At 30.0% G+C, this 22324-nt stretch overlaps 2 protein-coding genes across 2 annotated transcripts in view; both read right to left on the reverse strand.

Annotated features, from left to right (window-relative positions):
* Window positions 1-80: 80 nt before the first annotated feature.
* LOC119837355 (solute carrier family 46 member 3-like) lies at window positions 81-19196 on the reverse strand. Its single transcript, XM_038362920.1, has 8 exons — window positions 18953-19196; window positions 9599-10499; window positions 4856-5015; window positions 3499-3600; window positions 2477-2614; window positions 2082-2165; window positions 1455-1611; window positions 81-1212 (listed from the first exon to the last, which is right to left on the reverse strand). The coding sequence occupies exons 2-8, from the start codon at window positions 10481-10483 to the stop codon at window positions 969-971; spliced, it is 1770 nt and encodes a 589-aa protein (XP_038218848.1). The 5' UTR covers window positions 10484-10499; window positions 18953-19196; the 3' UTR covers window positions 81-968.
* Window positions 19197-20418: 1222 nt separating this feature from the next.
* LOC119837439 (angiotensin-converting enzyme-like) overlaps window positions 20419-22324 on the reverse strand; it is a 10074-nt gene continuing 8168 nt past the window's right edge. The window contains exon 11 of the mRNA XM_038363023.1: window positions 20419-20942. Coding sequence (XP_038218951.1) covers window positions 20570-20942 — 373 coding nt within the window. The 3' untranslated portion in view covers window positions 20419-20569. The remainder of the gene's footprint in view (window positions 20943-22324) is intronic.

Consider the following 22324-nt stretch of genomic DNA (forward strand, 5'->3'; position numbering starts at 1 on the left):
ACCAAAATAAATAACTATATGGAATATTTAGTAGGTCCCTATGTCCAAGTGTGAATAAATAGTCATGTATTAATAAACTGTCGAATTTTATGAAAAAACTTCATTGCTAAAGAAATATTTGAAATGGATTTTAATAAGTTACACGTATATTTTATTTAATATAAAAAGTGAAGCAGTATATGCTAAACATTGTTATTAGAACAATACATGATAAATAAATTTATATTCTTAGAATGAGAAATACTGATTGATTTATATGATTAACATGTTGCTTAAGTACTAGTAAGTATAATTATTATTAATAATAAATTATCACATAGTAATTTAAGACTAAAGAGTAGGTAATATATCAACAGCCATTGATATTCACAATTTTTTGCATGTCATATTTCATGTCCAAATGATATGAAACAAGGACGTGTGTATATGTGTGTCCAATTAAGATATTTTCAAATACTGGATCAATTTACATTTCGTTTATTGTCCACATTTAAAAGCAAAATTTTGTTGCATTCAAATTCAGTATAAAAGAGTTTTTTTTTTAACATCAAGTCATGAAAATAAAATCTTTTCTATCATTCTAGAACAAATGTAATTAATAATTAAATCAATAATTTAATTTATCCCCTTCTGTGGCCTGATGCGTTTTACGTATTTTACTGCTCGATGCTTTTTACTGACATTACTTAGTTGACTACTGATCAGTATTTGAGCCCGCTATCCAAATTTAAGACCGACTTTTTTTTTCTCTATGTCCACTGGGACCGAATTAGGGCCATAAAATTACTGTACCAAGGAGACGGAATACTCAGTTTTAATTTAAGTGTCAAAAGAAAGCAACGTTATCAGGTCGCTTAGGGTATAAAGTATTTATTGCTACGCTTAAAATATAAATACTATATCACAGAAGTACACAATTTCACTAAACTATACATCTACCTTGTTTACTGTATTTATTTAAGCAAGTTTTACAACTTACTAGTACATAGCATACTTTCAGTAAAACCTATTTCTATTTGTGATTGGCTGGCAACATTGTCTGTGTCTGCTATATTGCCACTGTCAATATTATTTTTTTCTTTCTCATCGCTTTCAAACGCTTTATTTTCTAGTCCATTCTTCATAGATTTTTCTTCAAATTTCGCATTTTCTTTTTCAGTATCATTGGCTTGTTCTGTTGCGATGTACTTTTTGTTAGCCAAATATAGCCATCTGTATCATAAAAAAACAACTTTAATGAATTGATTAAATTAAAACACAAAAACTATAGGTAGGTAAGTAGGTACAGATATTTTCGTAAAATAGTTGACAATTATTGTCTATGAATAATAAATATACACATTTTATCGTGCGCAGGTAGTATTATATATTTGATATCTCCATGATTTATAAAAATGATATTATGATGTTCTCGAGTTTATTAAAAAATATTTCAAGGTCGACGTTATACTTACAAAAATATAAGTACAGCGGGCACGGTAAGGCCGCCTCCTAACAGGAAGAATGCTCCCGGGAAAGTTTTTAATGTCGCCGTGTAAACTGTGGTGTACATTGGCGCATATACTAAAGGCATCATTGCTTCAGCCAAGCCGAAGAAAGAGTTCACTTTGCCTAAAAATAAAGCAAAGAAAATTAGTCAACGCTAATTCTATAAATACATTCCATTGTGACAAAAATACGTTTTGATACTGTCTATTATTTTTAAAATAGATACAGTTACATAATTTACAAACACAGCATCTCCCGATTTTGCCATTATTATCGTCCCGTATACCCTTGGAATGCTCTGTCACTTTAACGACTGAAGGATCTTTTACTTGAGATGATTCTGTACATTCGTCTTAATTGTAAAAGTACCTGGCACTGGGTAGATACCTAACCTATATTTACGTCCAATCAGACTTATTTTATTATTTGAATAACAACTGGTTTCTTTCAAAAAATCTATAGTACCCCTACACAAATATAACCATTTTTTTATAGAAATTTTATTAGTTGATATTGTTAAATAAGTACCGTATTGTTTTTACCTGATGTTGTTATGGCAAAATAAAAAGATTATAAGTAAAAAACGCTTTTACCCAACTCATCCTTCTCCACCAATTTTGAAACCATGGACCTCATAGCTATGAAAGATGTTCCGTTAAATATTTCAATGAGGGGTGCTGAAAATAATAAAATATATGTAGATATGTACCACTAGACCAACTGGAGAAAGGAAAGGTGTATTATATTGTTTGCGATTGAATGTGCCTGTCTCCTATAAATTGTAGCTATATCAGTTGGGAAGTGTGTATCCACACCTGTTGGCAGTTTCCCTACTGAAGTCAAGAAAAAAAATTGGCAACTACTTTGTAATGTCAAATAATTACTTGCTCAAATCTGTTCTTCACTTAGACAAATATCACATGGCGATGTGATTGCTTTGTCATGATTTCTAATATTTTTTAATGTGTGTCTGTCAATATTTACTTACCAATGTAAATATGCCAAGTTTTCGTTGCAAAAGCATACATGAAACCTGACAATATCTTACTGGTGCAAGATATAACTCCAATGATTGCATCATCAAATTTCAAAAGATGGCTGAATACTCCCACCGAAAAGAGAGTTCCTGCGAAGAAAGTATTTAGTTAACTTTATCATTACAAAATGTATTATGTATAATAAACACAAATAAAGTAATTTTTGGTAAAATTGTCAATAAGAAGTTACATATTACTTAATTATTACTATTGAACAGATTTCGTAAGCACCTATTTTGTAATTATTTAACGCTATATTAGTTAATCAACTAGCATTCAATACTCCTCGTATTTTGTGATATTTTTATGAAAATTGATATGTCAAGAAAAAAAATTGTCAAGTTATTATGCTCATTATGCTATTATACCAAGATATTATTATGTTGGTTAATATTTAACTTACCTGCAAAAAAAGTATATGGAAAAACCCAATCAAAATAGCAAGTATGTGCCCATTCTTAAATTATTATACTGAAATGCAAGTCAGCTCCACAGACCGCAACGTTTAACACAAGTTACCTACTATTAAAAAGGCATTTGACACTTGGGTACATATCTCAGAGGAAGCTTCATGTTGATGCTAATAAAAACAAAACAGATTCTATGCGTCGATTCTATAGTATATATAGTATGTTAATTATAGGTTCTATTTAACTCCCCTCCCCGTCCCCCTCCGAAACCAAAAGAAGGACTTCCTAATCAGAATATTGTATAACTTGCGGTTGCCTTCGTTCCTATTTAAGGTTCCTATAAAGGACCATACTCATTATAATGGTTTTTTTGATAATATGTTTATCATCATAGTGCAATGTAAGCGTAAAAACACAATATACTTTTTTCATTATTGAGCTGTTTATTATAGAGTTTTTTTAAATATAGATTGATTAACATAAATGATCGACTGATTAAGATAACTAGCTGGTTTTAAGCTCAGTTATTTCTGAGATAACTAATGGGTATTAATTAAAATTACCGACTAATGAAGTACACATGGCATAAGTAGAGAACATGCTAAAATCCACCTCGTTCCAGTTAAATCGATATCTTGTAAACAGGTACATCACTGACATTTCACCTGAAATTATAGATAAAAACTGTTTAATAAAGGTAGTGTGTAACCTGCTAAATAATTTCCTGAAAGGATCGAAAAGTTATGTTACCTACGGCCTGTAGGTATACTTATACGGCCTTAACTGCCTTTGAAAATTATTTTCTTACAAATAATACTATCATTCGCTTACACAATATTGTTACGTACATAAATTGAAAAATCTATTTTTTTCCTGCCCTCTCGCCTGTGTTCAAACTCCCAACTTTTCGCTTTAAGACCGAGTTCCTAAACTAGCGTTAAAATATTATTTGATACAGTAATAGTTGTTTGGAATACACTTTAATATTTTCAAACAACACTTCATTACATTTAGCACAAAGCGCAATTAGATAAACAACAATTGGTACTTAGACTACCAAAAGAGTTCGTTTTACGATATTGGAAATCTATGCAAAACAATGAGACAATAAAAATGCGAAAGATAATAAAAATACTGTGAAGTGCAATAAATAGGTCATTGCTATTCGCTTTTAGGATTCGTTGTCATATTCGTGCTTCAATTATTAAAATTCTAGATACAACTTAGTCAATGTGTCAGATGTAGCTTTAATAATTAGTTTAAGAGTTGGATGATAGATACAACTTCTTACAACGTACATTTTATTTTATATCATTTCAATTTTCCTCATAATGTTTTAAAGAGAACTTCGTACCATATAAGTAAAGTCAATCAGCGGAAGCAATGGACTACTGAATATAACCTGTGATATGATGTGAAACGTTCTTCGAAACATCCGATTTGCCTTTCATGTTAAATGGATTCGTTATGTTTGTTTCAGTCATTATTTGTACAAACGTGATTGCAAGTTTTCATTCATGTTGATTCATAGAATTTTTGTCATTTCAAATTTTATTAAAGAAAATCTGACGATGTACGAGTAGATGCCTAATAAACGATTAATTCCGAATAACTATTTTGCTACCATATAAAAGCAATAGCTAACGTACCTCATAAAAGCTATAGCTAAACCACAAATTCCTATTTGTTTCAAGGTTATCCTTGTAAATTTTCTCGGCATATAAATTTCAGTTTAACCTAATTTTAATTTATCTATATTATTACTCAACATCGGCTTTTATTGACATTTAAACTCTACAGATAAATTATAGAATTAGTTACGTGTGTGTTATTCCGAGGTCTTTGTGAGGCGTGTATATATATATCCAGTAAGATTTAAAGCTATAGCTATTTCATGTAAGAGGTAAATAGGATACTTACCATAAATAGGACCGATAACTACACATAGTACAACGACCAACATAATAACACGAAGTCTTCTATTATTAGGACCAGGCTTGAATGCGACCATCATGGTATCCTTCACGTATTTCGTGTCGAAGAAATCTTTGAGCCATTCCCAACAGTTCTTTGCTGGTTTCTGAAAAGGAGAAAAAAAATCTAAAAATGTTTCCATTACAACGATGTCGTAAGACGAAAAGCCTTGCACTTCGTTTCGTTGTATAACAGATCATATAATACTATACTAGATTGCAATTAGAGATAGTCAGAAGGCTAAAGAAGTGACGTGCTACTTTTTGTTCTACTGAAAAATCTACTCAAATGGGAATCTTGTTGCGTTTTTCACGACCAAAACATTTTCATCAGGATTGTATCCGGGCCTGTTTATTTAGACTCATACAATAGAATCAAGGACATATCATTCTCATAGATAAAAATAATAGACTTTAAATTTAGAATGTCATTGTATTGAATGATAATATCAGAACCAAGATCTTATATTGTGCAATTTGAATTCTATGGTTATTTTTATAATTGTTGTGTTGTGTAGTGGTTGAGCTGTCTTGTAGAGATGTCACTAATAGGAGTTATGGTCTCCGATAAACTGTTCCAATAATTATAATTGTTGTATGCAAAATTCAAAACTAATAATATCTTTGTTTATTTTAAATTCTAGAGCGATCTCAATTAATAATATAAAATCAATTTATAATATAAAAGCCTAAAACTTATCTAACTTCGGTTTTAAACTGTCATAAATGATAATATAAAAAAAAAATGTTTTTTGTTCATAACGGCCAACTGAGCTAGTGTTTTGTTTGATGGTCGACCACCACATGAACATTCGCATTGGTAATTTAAGGTTAAGGAAAGGATCGACGACTGGAAAGAAAAAATAAACTAGGAAGGGTGAGGAAAGGAAAAGCGGCCTCCTTTCAAACTTATTAAATATGTAGATACCTAGAGAAACAAGTGCAATTGCGTTAGCATATATTATAGGTAACGTTGGTAAAACAATAAGATCTAGAAAGTTTTAAAGTTTTTATATGAGAAAATCGCGTGTTGATAATTCTTTAGTTTATATTCAAACCTGATAAATTATTATCCTTACTTATATAAATTTAATAAAAATGACGCATAACGCAGACGTTGGAATAGTTATTATACAATAGAAATGCACATAAGTATTAAAGGCTCTAGAAAGGTCAATGATACTTCAATTGTAGTAAACAACTTTTTGGCCTTTGATTTCTTATGAAGGATTGACATCGACTACTTAAGAAAATCGTTCAAGTGAGAGCCGGACTCACGACACTATAAGTACCATACGAATAAGCTAAGGAGCAACTACAAAAAAAAAAATTGATCACCCACCGAATTTATTAGTTTAACTATCACGGTTCATACTGCTTTGTACGGTGAGTGGGGTAGCCGGAGGCCCGTTTCCTTTTCTGACCCTTCCCAGTCCATTCCTTCTTTCCAGTCATCAATCTTTTCCCTATCCCTTACCCCTTAAAGTAGCGCATTCGCAGAGGCACTACCTCGTACAGCGTGGTGACAGACGGATAGAACAGTAAGGACGGACAAACTTAAGACGACCAGCGACGTATAAGTTATCTCTCCACTTTGCGTACGACAAAATCAAGATGACTACATTTTTACTAGTACACATAAATTTCACACGAGGCAAAGTTTCAGGGGATTGCAAAATCAATAGGGAGAGAAAAAAAAACACTTTTATCACAAAAAATTTAACTAACTTAATAGCCATTAAAATGTAAGGTACATTTACAGAAACGCATGCCAAGAAGTGCGTTTCTCAGACGCAATTTTAAACGCGTAAAACAATTTTCATTGAAAAAAAAACTCAACATTTTTTCCTCCTTTTGCAAACATAGTATGTTTGCAAAGCAGAAGCTACGGAATATACTAAATTGAATTGAACTGAATATAAAAAATATATTTGTCGTTTTTCTCTACTCTCTTTAATCAATTTTACAAGTGAACGGTATTATAATTGTAAAAATTTAATTATATACAAACGCATGTCAACATTATTTTTTAAAATCAAACGGCAATGAGAGAAGTGCAAAAATTAAAAAATATTAATGCTAAAAAAGCACAAATTGTCAGAGTTAGAGTTAAGGTTTTACTTGTTTATAGATTTCACGAAAAGATAATATAAGTAGTTAATTATCTTTGTCGGTCATCAACGTTGCAATGAATAATCACGCAACCGCAGTAAAAATAACAATTTCAACATTTGTAATACCAGTAGAAAAATCGCAAGGCAATTTCACTTCTCCCTAAGGGCAAAACTTGTACCTACTAATTGCTACATTAAAATTAATCATTAGAGCATTACGCGTTATCAAGACCCTTCTTATCAATCGAGTGTAACAATAAACTAGGTCAAGTTGACGGACTTTTTCTATTGTAACGCTCGAATAAATGTTAGGCATTGAACTTGTAACCTGTTATATAATTAAAGATGATACAGTTGCGAATGACTGCCATTCATGGTCGTTCATCGGGGCATATAATGGACGGATTACGTATTTGTATGCGTAGTAACTACACTTGTCAAATGTATATTACCGAGATATAGCGAATAATTATTTATAACAAAAAAATAATAATAATAAACTTCATTCAAATTGTCACGGTAATCCATCAGCTTCCTAATAAAAATAGCATCATCAAAATCAGATCATCCAATCGAAAGTTACGTAACCAACGAAACTAAGGTAACCAACACAAATAAATACAGTCGAAGTAAGAAACTCCTCCTTTTTGGAAGTCAAAATCAAAAGTTAAAATAACAAAAGAATAAAATTATTTCTAATAACTCGATGATTGAAATACTTTACGTGCATATTTGACCATAGCTTATAGCTATAAACCTCTCGTCGTTATAACGCACAAGAGCCATAAAATTTATATTAATACAATTTAAAAAGTGTTTTTCATGCTAGAAATGTAATCATAAAATCACTACAGGAATCTTAGTTTTGAGATGATTTTATGATCATATCAGGGTTTTTGTACGTTGCGGCCCTTATATCTACTATACACTATCCTTACCCATGGCCTATCCCTATACTACAAAAATAAAACAATAAATAAAAAAGAAAGTATTTGTTAGTTTATTTACTCACGTGGCAAATATAGTTGCATAGTTCATGCAACTAGTCTTTAAATAGTGTGAATACATTATTCTAAAGACATTTCCATTAAATTTTTTCAAGATTTCATTTTATTTTGCACTTTTAAAACTGTCTGCCACAATGTTAGGCGCGCGAAAATGGTATGTCATTGTTATTTTTAGATAGCATTTATATATTTTCAAATTTCAAATCTGTACACGTGGTTAAATGCGATTAAAATTAGCCAAACATCGATACCTTTCTTAATTGCGCGCCCGCCTCGCCCGCTACTTGGGCATAGTGAGTACCACAGATAACATAATACCATAGTACTAATAATACTATACTATGTGAGTACCAACTTCATTAAACGGTCTCAACATACAAGAACCCAGATCTGGTCAAATACATACAGGTAGCCGCTCCTAATCTATTTTGCGTGAATATAAAAGCATTTGACAATACATTAATGGAATTAACACTTAATATACGAAAGTTCCATATTTTAGATAAATCCTGAAAAATCGATAAGTGTATATTTTATTCCTTTAAAAAGTAGAAAGAGAAATCAAGAAAGAATTTGAATAAACATAGCAAAATTATAATTAAACAGTTATCTCCTTGTTGCGTAGAGATTGAGGAAACGTCTACCAATTATGTAATTGCTCTATACTTTTTATCAAGATTATAAGAACGAACAGCATGTAGAATAATATTATTAAAATTACCATTTTCAAATTTCAATATCAAAATGCTTCCAAATAAAGATTTCCGTTTTTTATAAATTCCTTGCTACCGATTCAAACGTAGTATAAAATAGTAATAAACCATAAGTTAGGAATTCGGTACGTTAATGTTCTCTGTAGTCACATGATCCGCTTAAATAGATCTAACTGAATCCAGTATAATCATTCAATTACACGTAGTCTAGAACTTTACTTGCATTATCTAACTTTTGTATTATGAAAACAGTTATGGGTAAATGTGGAATTTATCGGAAAAAAATCCTTTAGATAAAGCGTAGTAAATATATGTTAATGAATATTATATGAAAATTCTTATTTGTTTCGTATATATAAACTAACTGTGCCACGTGATTTCGCCTCTACAAGGTATCACACCTTAAATAAAGCCATCATCCACAAATGGACTATCTAACACTGAAAGACTTTTAGAAATGGTTGGAAATTCATTTAAGTCTAACAGTAGTTCCTGAGGATAGCATGTTAAATCTGCCAACTACAACTATTCATCTTTATGCTATTATATTTATAAATGAGTATATTTTTGAAAACAAAAAAGCTGAAACCTACACTTTAATACCTACAAATACCTACAGTTTTTCAGCGTCAGCATTCAGTGAAGTCTTTGCAGAACTAAATAAATAAACATGTATCTTATTTTTTATATTTTTAAATTAAACATATCTTTCAGCCTCAAAGAACAAACATAACTTGGCACATGAAGATGTATAAAAACTTGTTAAAATTTATCATTATCGCAACAATCCACCGTGAAGTCATTTTAATTGTAGTTTCGTAGTTAAACATTCATAAATTCGTTGATAAAAACTCACCACATCCAAATCGGTCCGCTTGACTTCTTTTATCCTGTAGAAACCATAGATGAAACTCAGAATATACAATGTAGCACTCAAAGAAAAAACACCATATAAACCTATTTTCCGCACTAAGATTCCACTGAGCGCGGCTCCGACGGGCACCCCTAAGGAGTAAAATAAGTTCACTATGCCTATCCGTAACGTTCTCTGTTCTTCAGTTGTCACATCAGCTATATAACTAAACACACCCATAAACATAGTAAACCATCCGCCGGTTAATGCTGGGAATATAGCTTCCGTCACCGCTGCTACTTCTACCGGCAATTCGTAGAAAAAGTAAGTATTGACAATAAGACCTATGCTTGTTAGAAACTCTCCAATAATTGGTAGCAACATACAGAACTTTCTCTGGCCCACTCTGTCACTATACGCTCCTAAAAATATTAATATTCCACATGGCAGAAACGATTGTAGAACTGTTTTCCATCCAGCTACTGAGGCTACTAGTGTTTGAACTGCTTCTTCTTCCAAGGTGTAATTTGCCGTTGCTCTTTTAGTGAGAGCATCACAAACGTGGTGCTCAAAACCTAAATTTACTCTGCACGCTTTTTCCAAATATAAATTCTGTGTAGCGAGTGCTGACAGAACAGAAGGCATAACATAACAAGCCAATATCGGTTCAACAGTTATCAAAGACATCATTCGTCTTGCTTTTTGGAAAAAATTAAGACCGCTCCAATCATCTTCTGGAGTTTCTTCTTTAACGTGCTGCACTTTTTCCATTTTGCCCTTTATAAAATTATTTTTCATTTCCTTCGTAGCGACTAAGTCATTTCCTCCCTTAAGTGTTACATCTGAAGTTTTTTCATCTCTGTCTTTTGTCTTTGCATCGAAAGCCATAGCGTCAGTCAAGTACCTGCAATAGAAATAATAAATATATTACTGATTGCCAAAATTGTGGACGCTTATTATGCTAATGTAGGCCATTAATTTGTTAATGCGCTTGTTCCTAATACCGGACGTGGTAATCATTTCATGATTACTACGTACTTATTGTAATCGTTGGCGACTAGTGGACAGAATTAGCTTTACTTAGACAATGGTTTTATCTCGCGGTGGCATCGTTGTTTGTCTCAAAAGTCACGGAATACAGTAATTTATTGTACAGTTCTTTATTTTATCTGCCTGCTCACCTACTCTTTGTTGACATTTAACGTTAAAGAGATAGAACACGGATATCTTGAGTAGGTAATTGATTTTTAAGTTTAACAACAAACTTATTTAATGGTTGATTTAATTCTTTACTGTAGCCATTTCCGGTAAATTAACCGAATTCTGCGCACAGTAAATGCAATGTCTATATCCTCATTAACAAGTTCATAGTGATAAAGTCATTTATACTATCACCAAAACCGCGTAAAAGAATGTAGGTACTTTTTTTTCAATGGGCTCACGAATGAAACTTGCTTCTTGTGAAACGATATTTTTGTTGCAACTAGCACAAGTTTTATAATTATACCTATACCTATATCACCTGACCTTTTTGTTATTTAAAATCAACCTATAATAAGTTTGTTTAATGTAACAAAAAGGTTTTATATTTAAATATATATGCTGCGGATACGCAAATCTGTTGTACGTCAGACCTTGTCGACATCTCCACAATACAGGCCAACAAAAACTGTTAAGCGGTGTCATCGCTTTGGCCTTACCCATCCGGTTCCGTATTCCTAATCAAGGCTATCACATACAATGGTAATGCTCAATTTTTGCATGTGACAGGTGACTTGCGAAATTGCTCCAAACACTGGACCCTATTGCGGAACGAAAATTATCATGAATTGTAACTGAAAGTTATTCCTTCATTTAAACAATTCCAATTATTTGTGAAATTTTTTGAAATTATATTGCTTTTTATTACCTAAATTTCGCTTTGATTCAGAAAGAGAAATACGATAAGACCAATTCAAACAAAATAATCGTTCTCGTAATAATCGTTAAAGTATCTAGTGAATATGTTTCATTTGTATTTCGAGCACAATACAAAGTATGCATCTAAGATAAGGCACGAATTTTAAATCATTGCTGAACTAAAAAATATAATCCTTTCACTAACCAATGCATTCGCTAGCCGATGACCTTGTCACAGATACTTAATTGCTTCTCAAATTTATTAGGATATAAATATTATTACAAATAACACGATAGGTTTATAATGTAGGCTAATAGTCATTCACAAAATAAAAGTATTATGTAATATTCGCAAACTATCAACGAGTTTTTAAAAACACCTATTGTGCAACCGCCACAATGCTAAACTGTTCAATCGTGAAAATATGCAGTTATATAACATATCATATAATTGTAGTAGATCATATCATAACCAAGGATTTATTTTAACGATCCAACAGCAAATATAAATCCTACCACAGGCATTGCATCAATTCAATTTGCGGATCGTTAATCGGAAATCGTTAGATTTACGGATCCACAAATTAATAAGTATACAACTAAATGTAAGGAAATTGTTATTAACAAATAACTAACTGACTACTTCTCTTTTCAAAACTAGTGACTGTGAAGATAACTATAATTCAAAGATACTATTCCTCTGAAGCGATAAAACATATTTACCTACACTATAGCTTTAATTGCGGTATAAATACAATGAAAGCTGAAAGGCCTTTTCAAGTACAGAATATATTTCGTTTAAATTATGTACCTTCATCAACTTTAAGCTGACGAGGAAATATCTTCTTGTCTTTATGTTTTGATTGGTTTCGCAATATTCAATTTACGTGTTTTAGTTTTTATTTCATAATTCATTAGGTACTCTATTTTATGATTTGTCATCTGTTATTTATCTCTGACAGTTTAATGTGAAAGTTCTCTTTTGGTTGGGGTCCACGGGATTGAAAATGACATTCTAAAGAAACCAAAATTGAAGGTAGAAATCAATGCGGTGGTATGCTTATTTTATTTTACTGTATTTTTATATTTCAACCGATTTCTTCAATTCTTTCGCCAATAGAAAGCTGCAGCTTCACTGAGTGATACACCTAATATGTAACACGGACGAAGCCGTGGCAAACAACTAATTATATATTAAATATTGCTCACAAAACTTTTAAACCAAACAAAAATAAAATAAATTATACATTATCCTTTGAACAATTTAATAAACAAGAGGATGTTTTTGTTACGAAACAGTAAGTGTTTGTATTCAGTAATCGAGATACAATAACCTTCTCATCATATTATCTGAATATTTGAGTGCCATTGTTTAATACAATAATTAATTCATTTAATTTAGATTTCGTTGATTACAATATAGCTCATATCTAAATTTATGAGACATTACAAAAAGTTTAATTTAGATTAATATTGCTTACTAAACGATGGAAAGCTTTTACAGTGTATTTTATTTCATAAAATAGTATTCAGAGTGAAATAAATAACCGGTAAATGAACTGAAATACTTTGTGGTTCTAAGCAGACAAACAAAATTGTTTATTTGCTTAAAAGCTATAAGTTATGATCCCTTTTCTGTTCTTATGATTTTTCAATAAGATGTAATTTTTTAAGATCATCAAGAAATTGTCTTCTTACGACTTCGGTCTTTTTACGACCTATTTCAGACAATAGTCCTACAACGTTACTACTACTCAGTAGTTTAATGATTGTGAAGGCAAATAAAGAATTTTTTTATTTTTATTTTTATTATTGTATTAAACATCATTTTGAATTCTATCCAAAGAAATAATTTACCATTACACGCAAGCCAGCTCAATAGATGGCTTTACTACGGTAATCATTTGAGAGGAACTTTTTGGAATGCATTTGTATCACTTCATACAACGTGTGACCTTTTACATTTGACCTCATTTAATATTCGCAGCCTCAACAACCTTCTTTTTTATATAAAGAAACTCTACATTTAAATAGTGCACTTATAATTGATGTTTCATCTCAAGATTCTTTCAAGGCTCATCGGGAGGTCTATGGAACTGTTGAAGGTTGGAACTGACTTCAACTACAACTGAGAGTCTATTCCGATAATAAAGTCAGCAACGTAAAATACTTTTGGAGATCCCATAAGCTTACCCTATTTAAATAATGTTTAATTAGGCAATAAATAATAATATAATAAACTAACTTTTAATGATCCCTCTAAAGACGTCATCGGCAAAATTTTTAGACAATTTTCAGATCTAGATCAGATTAGAGAAAATCATCAGATTCGATAATTTTTTTAAATTCTGACTTTAAATATTGACATATGGATAGAATTTAAGAGAACGTCCCGTATAATTTAACTATAGTCCTTCCAAACAAGGAAGACTGTGTGCATATAGGTATACACTCTGTATATAGAAATTATTTAGAACTTATTGAAAAAGATTATATATACGATTGTTTTCACCTCTGTTGTAGGTAATTTTATTATTTTCTTATAAACTAGTGGCTCGCCCCGGCCTCGCCTGTGGTACATATATAGCAAAATCAATTGCAGCTTCCTTATGGTGAAACAATGTTTAAAATCGGTCCAGTGATTTTTGCGTGAAAACGTTACAAACATAACAATTTCCTGTTTTTATTAGCGTCGACTGGCTGTTAAATAATTTTTAAAATTTTATCATTTATCAATTTTTTTTTCATCCAAACCTCCTGGCCATGATAAACACAGAAAAAAATATCCAATTTATTTAACAAAACCTAATCATTTATGTTATAATAATATTTTTTTTCTTATGAAAACTACTTATTTCTTTCAAATTACACAATGCAAAATATTATTGTATGTGGAAATAACACATGGAAATATCAATTGATAAGTCTAGTTGTGTTTTGAATTTGTACAAACGATTTTATAGTCGTGTTGCAAATTGAATAAATAATTTGAATGTAAGCTGAGCACATGACTGCAGACTGCTGAACATAATAATATAGAGCCTTACCTAACAATGATTTCATGTTATTGCCATTGCAAAATAGTTATAACCTGAATCAATGATGAAAATCAAAAAATAAATAAAAATAAAATAAATTATTTTTATTTTAAAATTAGTTAAATGCAGAAATATTTCTGCCCACTGATCACAATTAAATGTATTATTTACATAATTAATCATGATATACATTTTTCTTTAAAACCGATTTAATCTAGATCCTTATAACCTTGATATTACTTTTTTAATCAAAAGTATGAATAGAATTCACTATCACTATTTAAATGTCAGAGAGCAATTTTTTTTATGTCTCCATTATATACGCTTATTTTAAATTGTTATAGAATATAAAAAATATAAAAATTAAAGAAATGCTGTGTCACCTACGCACCCAACCATCCTATATACAATGGTTTCATGAATACAGTAAAATACATAAAATACACACAAGTAAATGACTTTTTTAAGCAAAAAAATACAATAAACTGCTATATATAAAATTGTCTGTAATTTGCTGCCTCGTTAAATGTTTTTGCATCGCTGCCTCTCGACTCTTGATTCCTTGTAACGTTATAATCATGTCATAGTTTAATATTTAGAAAAACACACAAACTAACTACAAAATAATTATACTTCGCGGATTTTCAAAGAGAAGCACCATGATATTTTTAGGACTTCAAACACATGCAGCACATGATGTTTATCTAGCCAACTATTTATTTCAACAAAATATCTTATTTAGACATTTCTATTTAATATGAAAACTAGTTATTGTTAATACTTTCGAATAACAGTTTTATTTTATAAAAATATAAATTTTCATAAGATTTAAAAACCTTAATGTGTTTAATATAAAGCAGGAAACAACACACACACACAACTGTAATTTTAACACATAATAAAGGAAAATTTTGGAACGCAAGGCGGAAACGAAGAAGTTGACAAGATCACGGTTTTTCCTGCTAAATTAGTCAATGTTTTAATTTTAATTATTTTTACGGACTTCGGAGATAAGACTATGGAAATTAAAACAAAAATTGTAATCAAACCCTTCTAAATGATTATAGAAAAGTCGTACTATTCAGTTTTCATATCAAGGTTACGATTGTACGATGAACGAATTACCTATATAAATATATTTAAAATGTTAAAAATGCTTTAATCAATCAACTCTCCCTATCGGAGTTTAAAATTCATATATCCTATTGATTTGATTTAGATTGAACTATATATTATAGTTAATGTAATTGCAAACGTGTTATAATCAAATAACGTTTTGATCGATAAATCCTTACTTATATTTGTTACATTCTAAGATACCTACCAATAGCTTTCATTATGTAATAAATATTTTATTTTTGTATATTCTAAGCAAGAGAATCACAAATTTATAACAAATAAATGAATACTTAATTAACATATATAGTTTTGTATATGTTTTAATTGAGTAGTGACCATCCACCTGATATTTCCAATTTAAAAAGAAAATAAAACGATGATATTAATTGCAAAAATAAATAAATGACAAAACCTTGTAACTGTGAATTAACTCATTAAACGTCTGCTTTCCTTATAAATTGATGATGCAATTGCTAGGAAACAACAATAAACCTAACTATCAAAACTCAGATTTTCACCGGGTTATATGTTCACGAAACCGTGGTAATAACTACACACTTTAAAACTGTTTTAAGTTGATTTCCATAATAGCACTTAGGTACTTTAAATTCAACATTAATTGATATATTCTTCGAATCGTCAAAAGCAATTATTTTATTAATCATTCTTTTTCATGTACCTATATAATATACATGAATTATCACCGGGGTATGGTTCTTACTCGTTTACTGCTGCGCTATGCAAATATTAACTAACAAATAGTAGTTAGGATAAGTAGAAAATATTATTGCAAAAAACCGTTATCACTAGTATTTCTAGTTTATTGAAGTTTCTAATTTCAAATTCAGGACTTACGTTAAACACTATATATACGTATATATTATAAGCTTAAATGGTTATTTGTCCTTGCTGTAATGAACAACGGCCATTGTTCAAAATCTTTGCACATGTAATCAAATTACATCTGTGTACTTTTAGTGTAATCACAGGCTTGTACTCTTTAACAAAAGCAAACTTAAAACGGTGATGTTATACCATCAGGTAGCTATATATGCTTTATATCTATGTACTACTTATGCCTCGAAATTATGTACAATCATTATATTTTCAATTTACATGTAATCATAAAGCAAATTGTAGTATAGATGTCAATTGACGTGAAGTATGTTCTTTGAGGTCGTCAACCTATACGTAATTAATACGTATCTATGTGCCTTCTTGTAGCCTTGTTCAGTTGAAAAACGAATGTATAGTTATCAAAACCTTTATTTTGAATCTACGTGCTAATAAACAAACTATTAGCACTAACTCGTGATTAAAATTATCTGTATAATTCAGCTGTTATACTAGTAATGAGAGAATATAATGAGTAAGTAGATGTATCTAAAGTAATAATGTTTTCATAATTTATAGCTTCGAAAAATTAGAAATAAACGACCATGTTTTGAATGCATAACAAGGTGCTATGTCGTATCATAAAATATTAAATATTGATGGCTTAATAGTTCGCGTATATGTTACCTATATATCATGCAAACAAATGAGTAAATAGTCGACTATTAAGCTGTTGTTCCAGATATACCGAACGAATTACATAGTAATTATGATTGTGAATTTAAAATGTCTTAGAAATTAAGAGTTATGTTTGTAGAACTTTCTCCGCATTGACTTCGTTCACGAAAAATTATGTTCTTAGATTTTAAATTGTACAATCGAAAGTCAAAACTACTGGAATCAAATACAATGCCAGTAACACATTACTGTTTTTTATTATTTATTACTATTACGTTACTAAAAAGGACGATATGTAGAATATTTAAAGATATGTAAATGATGTATTTATTTATAAACATATTTAACATGTCAATATTATACACTATAACTTTTATTTTACCTCAACGATAAATATGGACTGAAACTGAAACTGAAACTGCGACTCAATTTGTGAATAACCACTACCAAATATTATCATTGATATGTACACTTACAAATTAATTTAAATATTTTTCTTTTTTATATTTGATATAGGTACCTAGCTGCCTTTGTCGATCTAATAATAGATTGCCAATAAATTATATATCTGAAAGTTTTTTGGTACACAGTCCAGTAATATTATTTAAGATTTTGCTTATTTATAGCAATATAGGACAATAGTTATTATTTTCAAAATCAATTTAAATAAAGGGTGAAAATAAATTCAACTCACATTCAGAAGATTCAGTAAAAAAAGTTACATATTGAGAAATAATAACTTAAATTTGAATTTATGGCTACACTGTGAATTAACGTAAAGTTGAATGGAAAGGAAATATTAGTATGGTCAGATTAAGTTGCATAAAAACTAGATAATAAATAACTAGTAAAAAAAATTGTCGTAATTATTGTCGTATTAAGTTTTGAAAGTACAGATAAATATCCCTCAATACAATAACAATCCTGATAACATGACATTGGATCTTGAAAGTTATTTTCCCAACTAAAAGAAAAAAGAAATTAAGGATAAACTTTTTTAGAAGCAGAGTCAAGTATAGACTATATAAAAAGTACGATTGACGTTGGGATAGTTACGAAAACAATATGTGTACAAGAATTGTTATTAAAATAATAATCCCGGGACAATAAATCATTGTATTGGTAATTCAGTCATCTTTTATTTAAACTTCATGTTGCTGGGATTAGAAAAAAAACGACACACTCCTATTTTTTTTATTTGCGTGCGCCATTTTGAAAATACATTATATATAGTTAATGTCACTAACACAATTCTGAAGATTACAACGGCACTTCATATTTCAAAATCTGTCCAACGATTCGAGGATAAAGTGTATGTAAAATATAAAAGTTTTTTGAAAAATAAAATCAAATCCAAAAATTAATAATCTGCTTCTCATTAGATCTAGGGTCACTATTAATGTTAAAAATTCAAACTACAAATAGTTCATTGGATTTAGTGAAACGAAGGAAAAATATATACAAACTACACAAAATTTATACATTAAAAATGCCAAAATAGCGAAAAAAACTAAAAATGTTTTTACTTGCATATAACATTATGTTGTGAAACATGTTTAGCGTACTATATTATTTAAGTGTTTATAAGTTGCCTTAATTTTATTTAAATTTTTTGTATTTTGTACATAAGAATTTGTAAAAGGAAAACATTTGTACTTAATTCAACTAGTTTAACGACGGTTTCATTTTCTATCAGAGGAATATATAATATGATATGAGCTATAAGATGATAGACAAATAAGTATTGCGAGTTGTTTTTTTTTTTGTTTAAAAGTAATTAATTACTTACCCAGTTGCTTATTATTTAATCACAGTCAAATCTCACTTTAAATTATTATTTATTCAGTCTTGTTTGTTTATCTTAACAATACTTTTTTTGTTTTTATTACTTTTTTCTGTTGTTTTATCTATGGTCGGCGTTCGATAAATGGATTTCCAATTTTGACATACAAATCGCGCGCGCAAAATCTGTCGCGAAATCCGCCGCAGAGCCGAGCCGCCTGCGTGCGTTTGATCCAAACTGTAACTACTTGGAGATTGCAGTTAGTTTGTACTAGCTAGCCATTCTTAACCATTACAAGTCAGTTCTGGGCGGATGTCCACTTTGATATTCGACAGCATCGTATCATATCGTAGCAGCTACATGTCTGATTGCTTCCTAAAATGGTCTACCGAAAGTTGTTTTATGTTTTTCGTAAATTAGAAAATCGGTTATGTCTGTCAATAGGACTTGGTGTTCGAAATTTATTTTTATATATAACATAGCGTGATTAATTAATCCCCCCCGACACGCCACCAAAATACATTTATTTTTTAAACATGATAATTTGAACTACAAGATTCTAGAACTGAGAATAACCACAAAGAAGAAAATAATACCTAGTGTTGTAGCGCATGGTCACAAGAATAACTTCTTAGTCTATAGTTTTTGTCTATAGTCTATAGATTTATATTTCAACTACTTAAATCATTTGACAAATTTTGTAAAACTTAAGTCAATATCTAACAATGTTAATAACGAATATAATTCAAAATCTATTGTAGTTTTTTTATTGGTTAATGTGATAGTGATGCTGTTAAACCATATTCACTTAAAGTTATAATTATAGTGTGATTGCTTTGGAGGATATAAGATTAAATTTCACACATTTTGTAATATGAAGTGGCAGGTACTTTGAGTGATTATTATAAAGAATAAAGTATAATTATTGCCACTGCTTCGCCCGGGATAAAACGTGGTATAAAAACAAACTATGTTACTCGGTAGGGATGTAGCATCTAATAATCCAAGAACTAAAATCGATTGAGTAATTAATGAGACAATTGTCACAAACAATCAAATAATGTATAATAATAATAATTATTATTATATTAATGTATATTTTTTATATAAAATTTATGTAGGTATATAATAATTACGCCCAAAACTAAAAAGCTCATTTAACGAATAAATAGCTCACAGCATTGTGGTCACAATAAAAACTTTCAGACGAACATAGAACTTCTCCTCCTTTGCGTTTTTGGAAGTCGGTTAAAACAACTCAAATTTTACTATGTGTATAAAAAGCTAACAAAAGAGCAGTGACCAGAACACGTTGATATATTTTTCGCTCAATGGGGGTTATCACTTATCAGTCTTTGAGCGTAACATAAATTATATCGTATCATAGAACTTAAAAAACTGTAAATATTGCTATAAGGATTGCAATAAAACAATAGAAAAATTTTCTGATGTTTTATATAAAAATTTCTCTCGTCAATGTTATATTAGACACATCTAGCTAACAGTACAAAAATGATATGGTACCTATAATTTAAAAGCTAATTTTCAATACATATTGCAGCAATAAAAAAATGCATTCATAAATTGAATTATTATTAATTTCATTACAGATAACGGTGGTATTTATACTTTGTCCTCACTGATTCCCTCAACTTCATTGGATTTTGAGTGTGATATTTCATTTGTAACTATATCTAAAGAGCCATTCTTTCTTAGACCACAAAAAGCGAACATTCTATTGAGAATGTCACGTTTTCTTATACAATAGAGCAAAACCATCAAAAATGTTAAAATTATAACAATAATTCCCACGACTATCGGTGCGCTTTTGTCCATGTCCTCGCTTAAATTTTCAAGTCTAGCCGTTTCTGCATCTAGTAAAGTTTGGAGTGTTGAAAAATATTCGAGAATTCCTGCTGTGGATAGTTTAGTTTCTCCTGTCATTGTTTGAAGCACTGTTCTCCAATCTTCACTTGCTCCTAACGACATGCCATCACTGTAAAGAAAATATTTGAAATTTTGAAGTCATAGAAAATAGCAGCCTATAAACGGACGTAGAATAGACGAAGAAGGGTTAACATTAATGATTTATAAATTAACATCCTTAGACTATTTTAGAAGAATTTAAGTCATAGCCTTAAGGGCTTTCAGATGTTACAAGTAGTCCATACTTTCAATAACATAGAGGTGAAACAAATACAAAATTATACAAACATACCGATAAACAATAGGGAAATCTTTTGATTAAAATGTGTTTCATTCTAAATACTTATTAGTCTTCTAAAAGTAATAATAAACAAGTGGCGAGAGATTCTTATTGCTTAAAAATATAAATATGTAAGTTACCATATATAAAAGATCTGAATTATAACATTTTATGATATAGAACAAGATAAAAAGGAACAGGAAATTGGTACATTTTTCATTTAATTTTAATTTTTATTACAAATCACTTGAATTAAACGCTTTTTTTATTTCTGATCCCTCTAACATTGTTAATACTTGTGCATTTTACCATAAACATTTTTAAACAATTGTTACATCCTAAGTCTAAGCCTAGTACTAAGAAATAACGTATATGAAGCAAAAATTTAAAAATCTATTATCAATTTAAGGACTTGCGTTACAATTACTGTGACACGAGAAGGTAATGGTAATAGTTTTGTCATGATCTTTCTACGCACCTTTTTCTCCTCAGTTTATATGGTTTAATACAATGGATGTGTATTAGAATACATGTCCATTGTATTTATAGTTTAAAAATATAGTCTATGCCCCGACATAGACACTGGCAATAAATCAAACGTGCAAATAATATTCTTCATTACATCCAAATGTAACCGTTGTGACCTCAGAAAGGTCTCGACAAGTAAATGCTTAAATTAAGGTTGTTACTATGACCTCAGTATAGGCTATTTATAGAATTACTATTACAATCGATCTATTAATTATATTAGAGGATGATCTAGTTGAGAGAGACATTAAGTCGGCATAAACTAGAAGACTCAGTTTTCATAACTTAATAATATATCACCGAATAAATTAATACAGATAGTAGAGTAGAAACGTAATTAATATATTGCATTCGTTATATTTCAGTTTCGCGCCGTCTTATTAACTTGTGCATGATAAGGAAATTTTCGTCACAAGCGAAAATGTCATATAATTTATATGTACATAATATTACTCTGTAGACATGAAAATTTTAATACTGGCATACACAATAGGCACATTATTCGAGGAGCTTCTAATTTAATCATAAGCATTCACAAAAGACTGCCTTTTTTAACACGCTTTTTATTATTATTAGCTTCACTTGTATGTTTGTATGTATGTATGTATGTAACTCACACCCGTTTTTCTCCCACTTCCCGCGAA

The sequence above is a fragment of the Zerene cesonia genome, chromosome 3, assembly GCF_012273895.1.
Source record: "Zerene cesonia ecotype Mississippi chromosome 3, Zerene_cesonia_1.1, whole genome shotgun sequence".
Lineage (NCBI taxonomy): Eukaryota > Metazoa > Arthropoda > Insecta > Lepidoptera > Pieridae > Zerene > Zerene cesonia.

Excerpts from the sequence above, each read along its gene's own strand:
- LOC119837355 (XM_038362920.1), bottom strand. The coding sequence starts at position 10,483 with ATGGCTTTCGATGCAAAGACAAAAGACAGAGATGAAAAAACTTCAGAT. Across the intron at positions 5,016-9,598 it reads AGCGGACCGATTTGGATGTG|AAACCAGCAAAGAACTGTTG; the intron begins GTGAGTTTTTAT and ends TCTCCTTTTCAG. Across the intron at positions 3,601-4,855 it reads AGTTATCGGTCCTATTTATG|GTGAAATGTCAGTGATGTAC; the intron begins GTAAGTATCCTA and ends CTATAATTTCAG.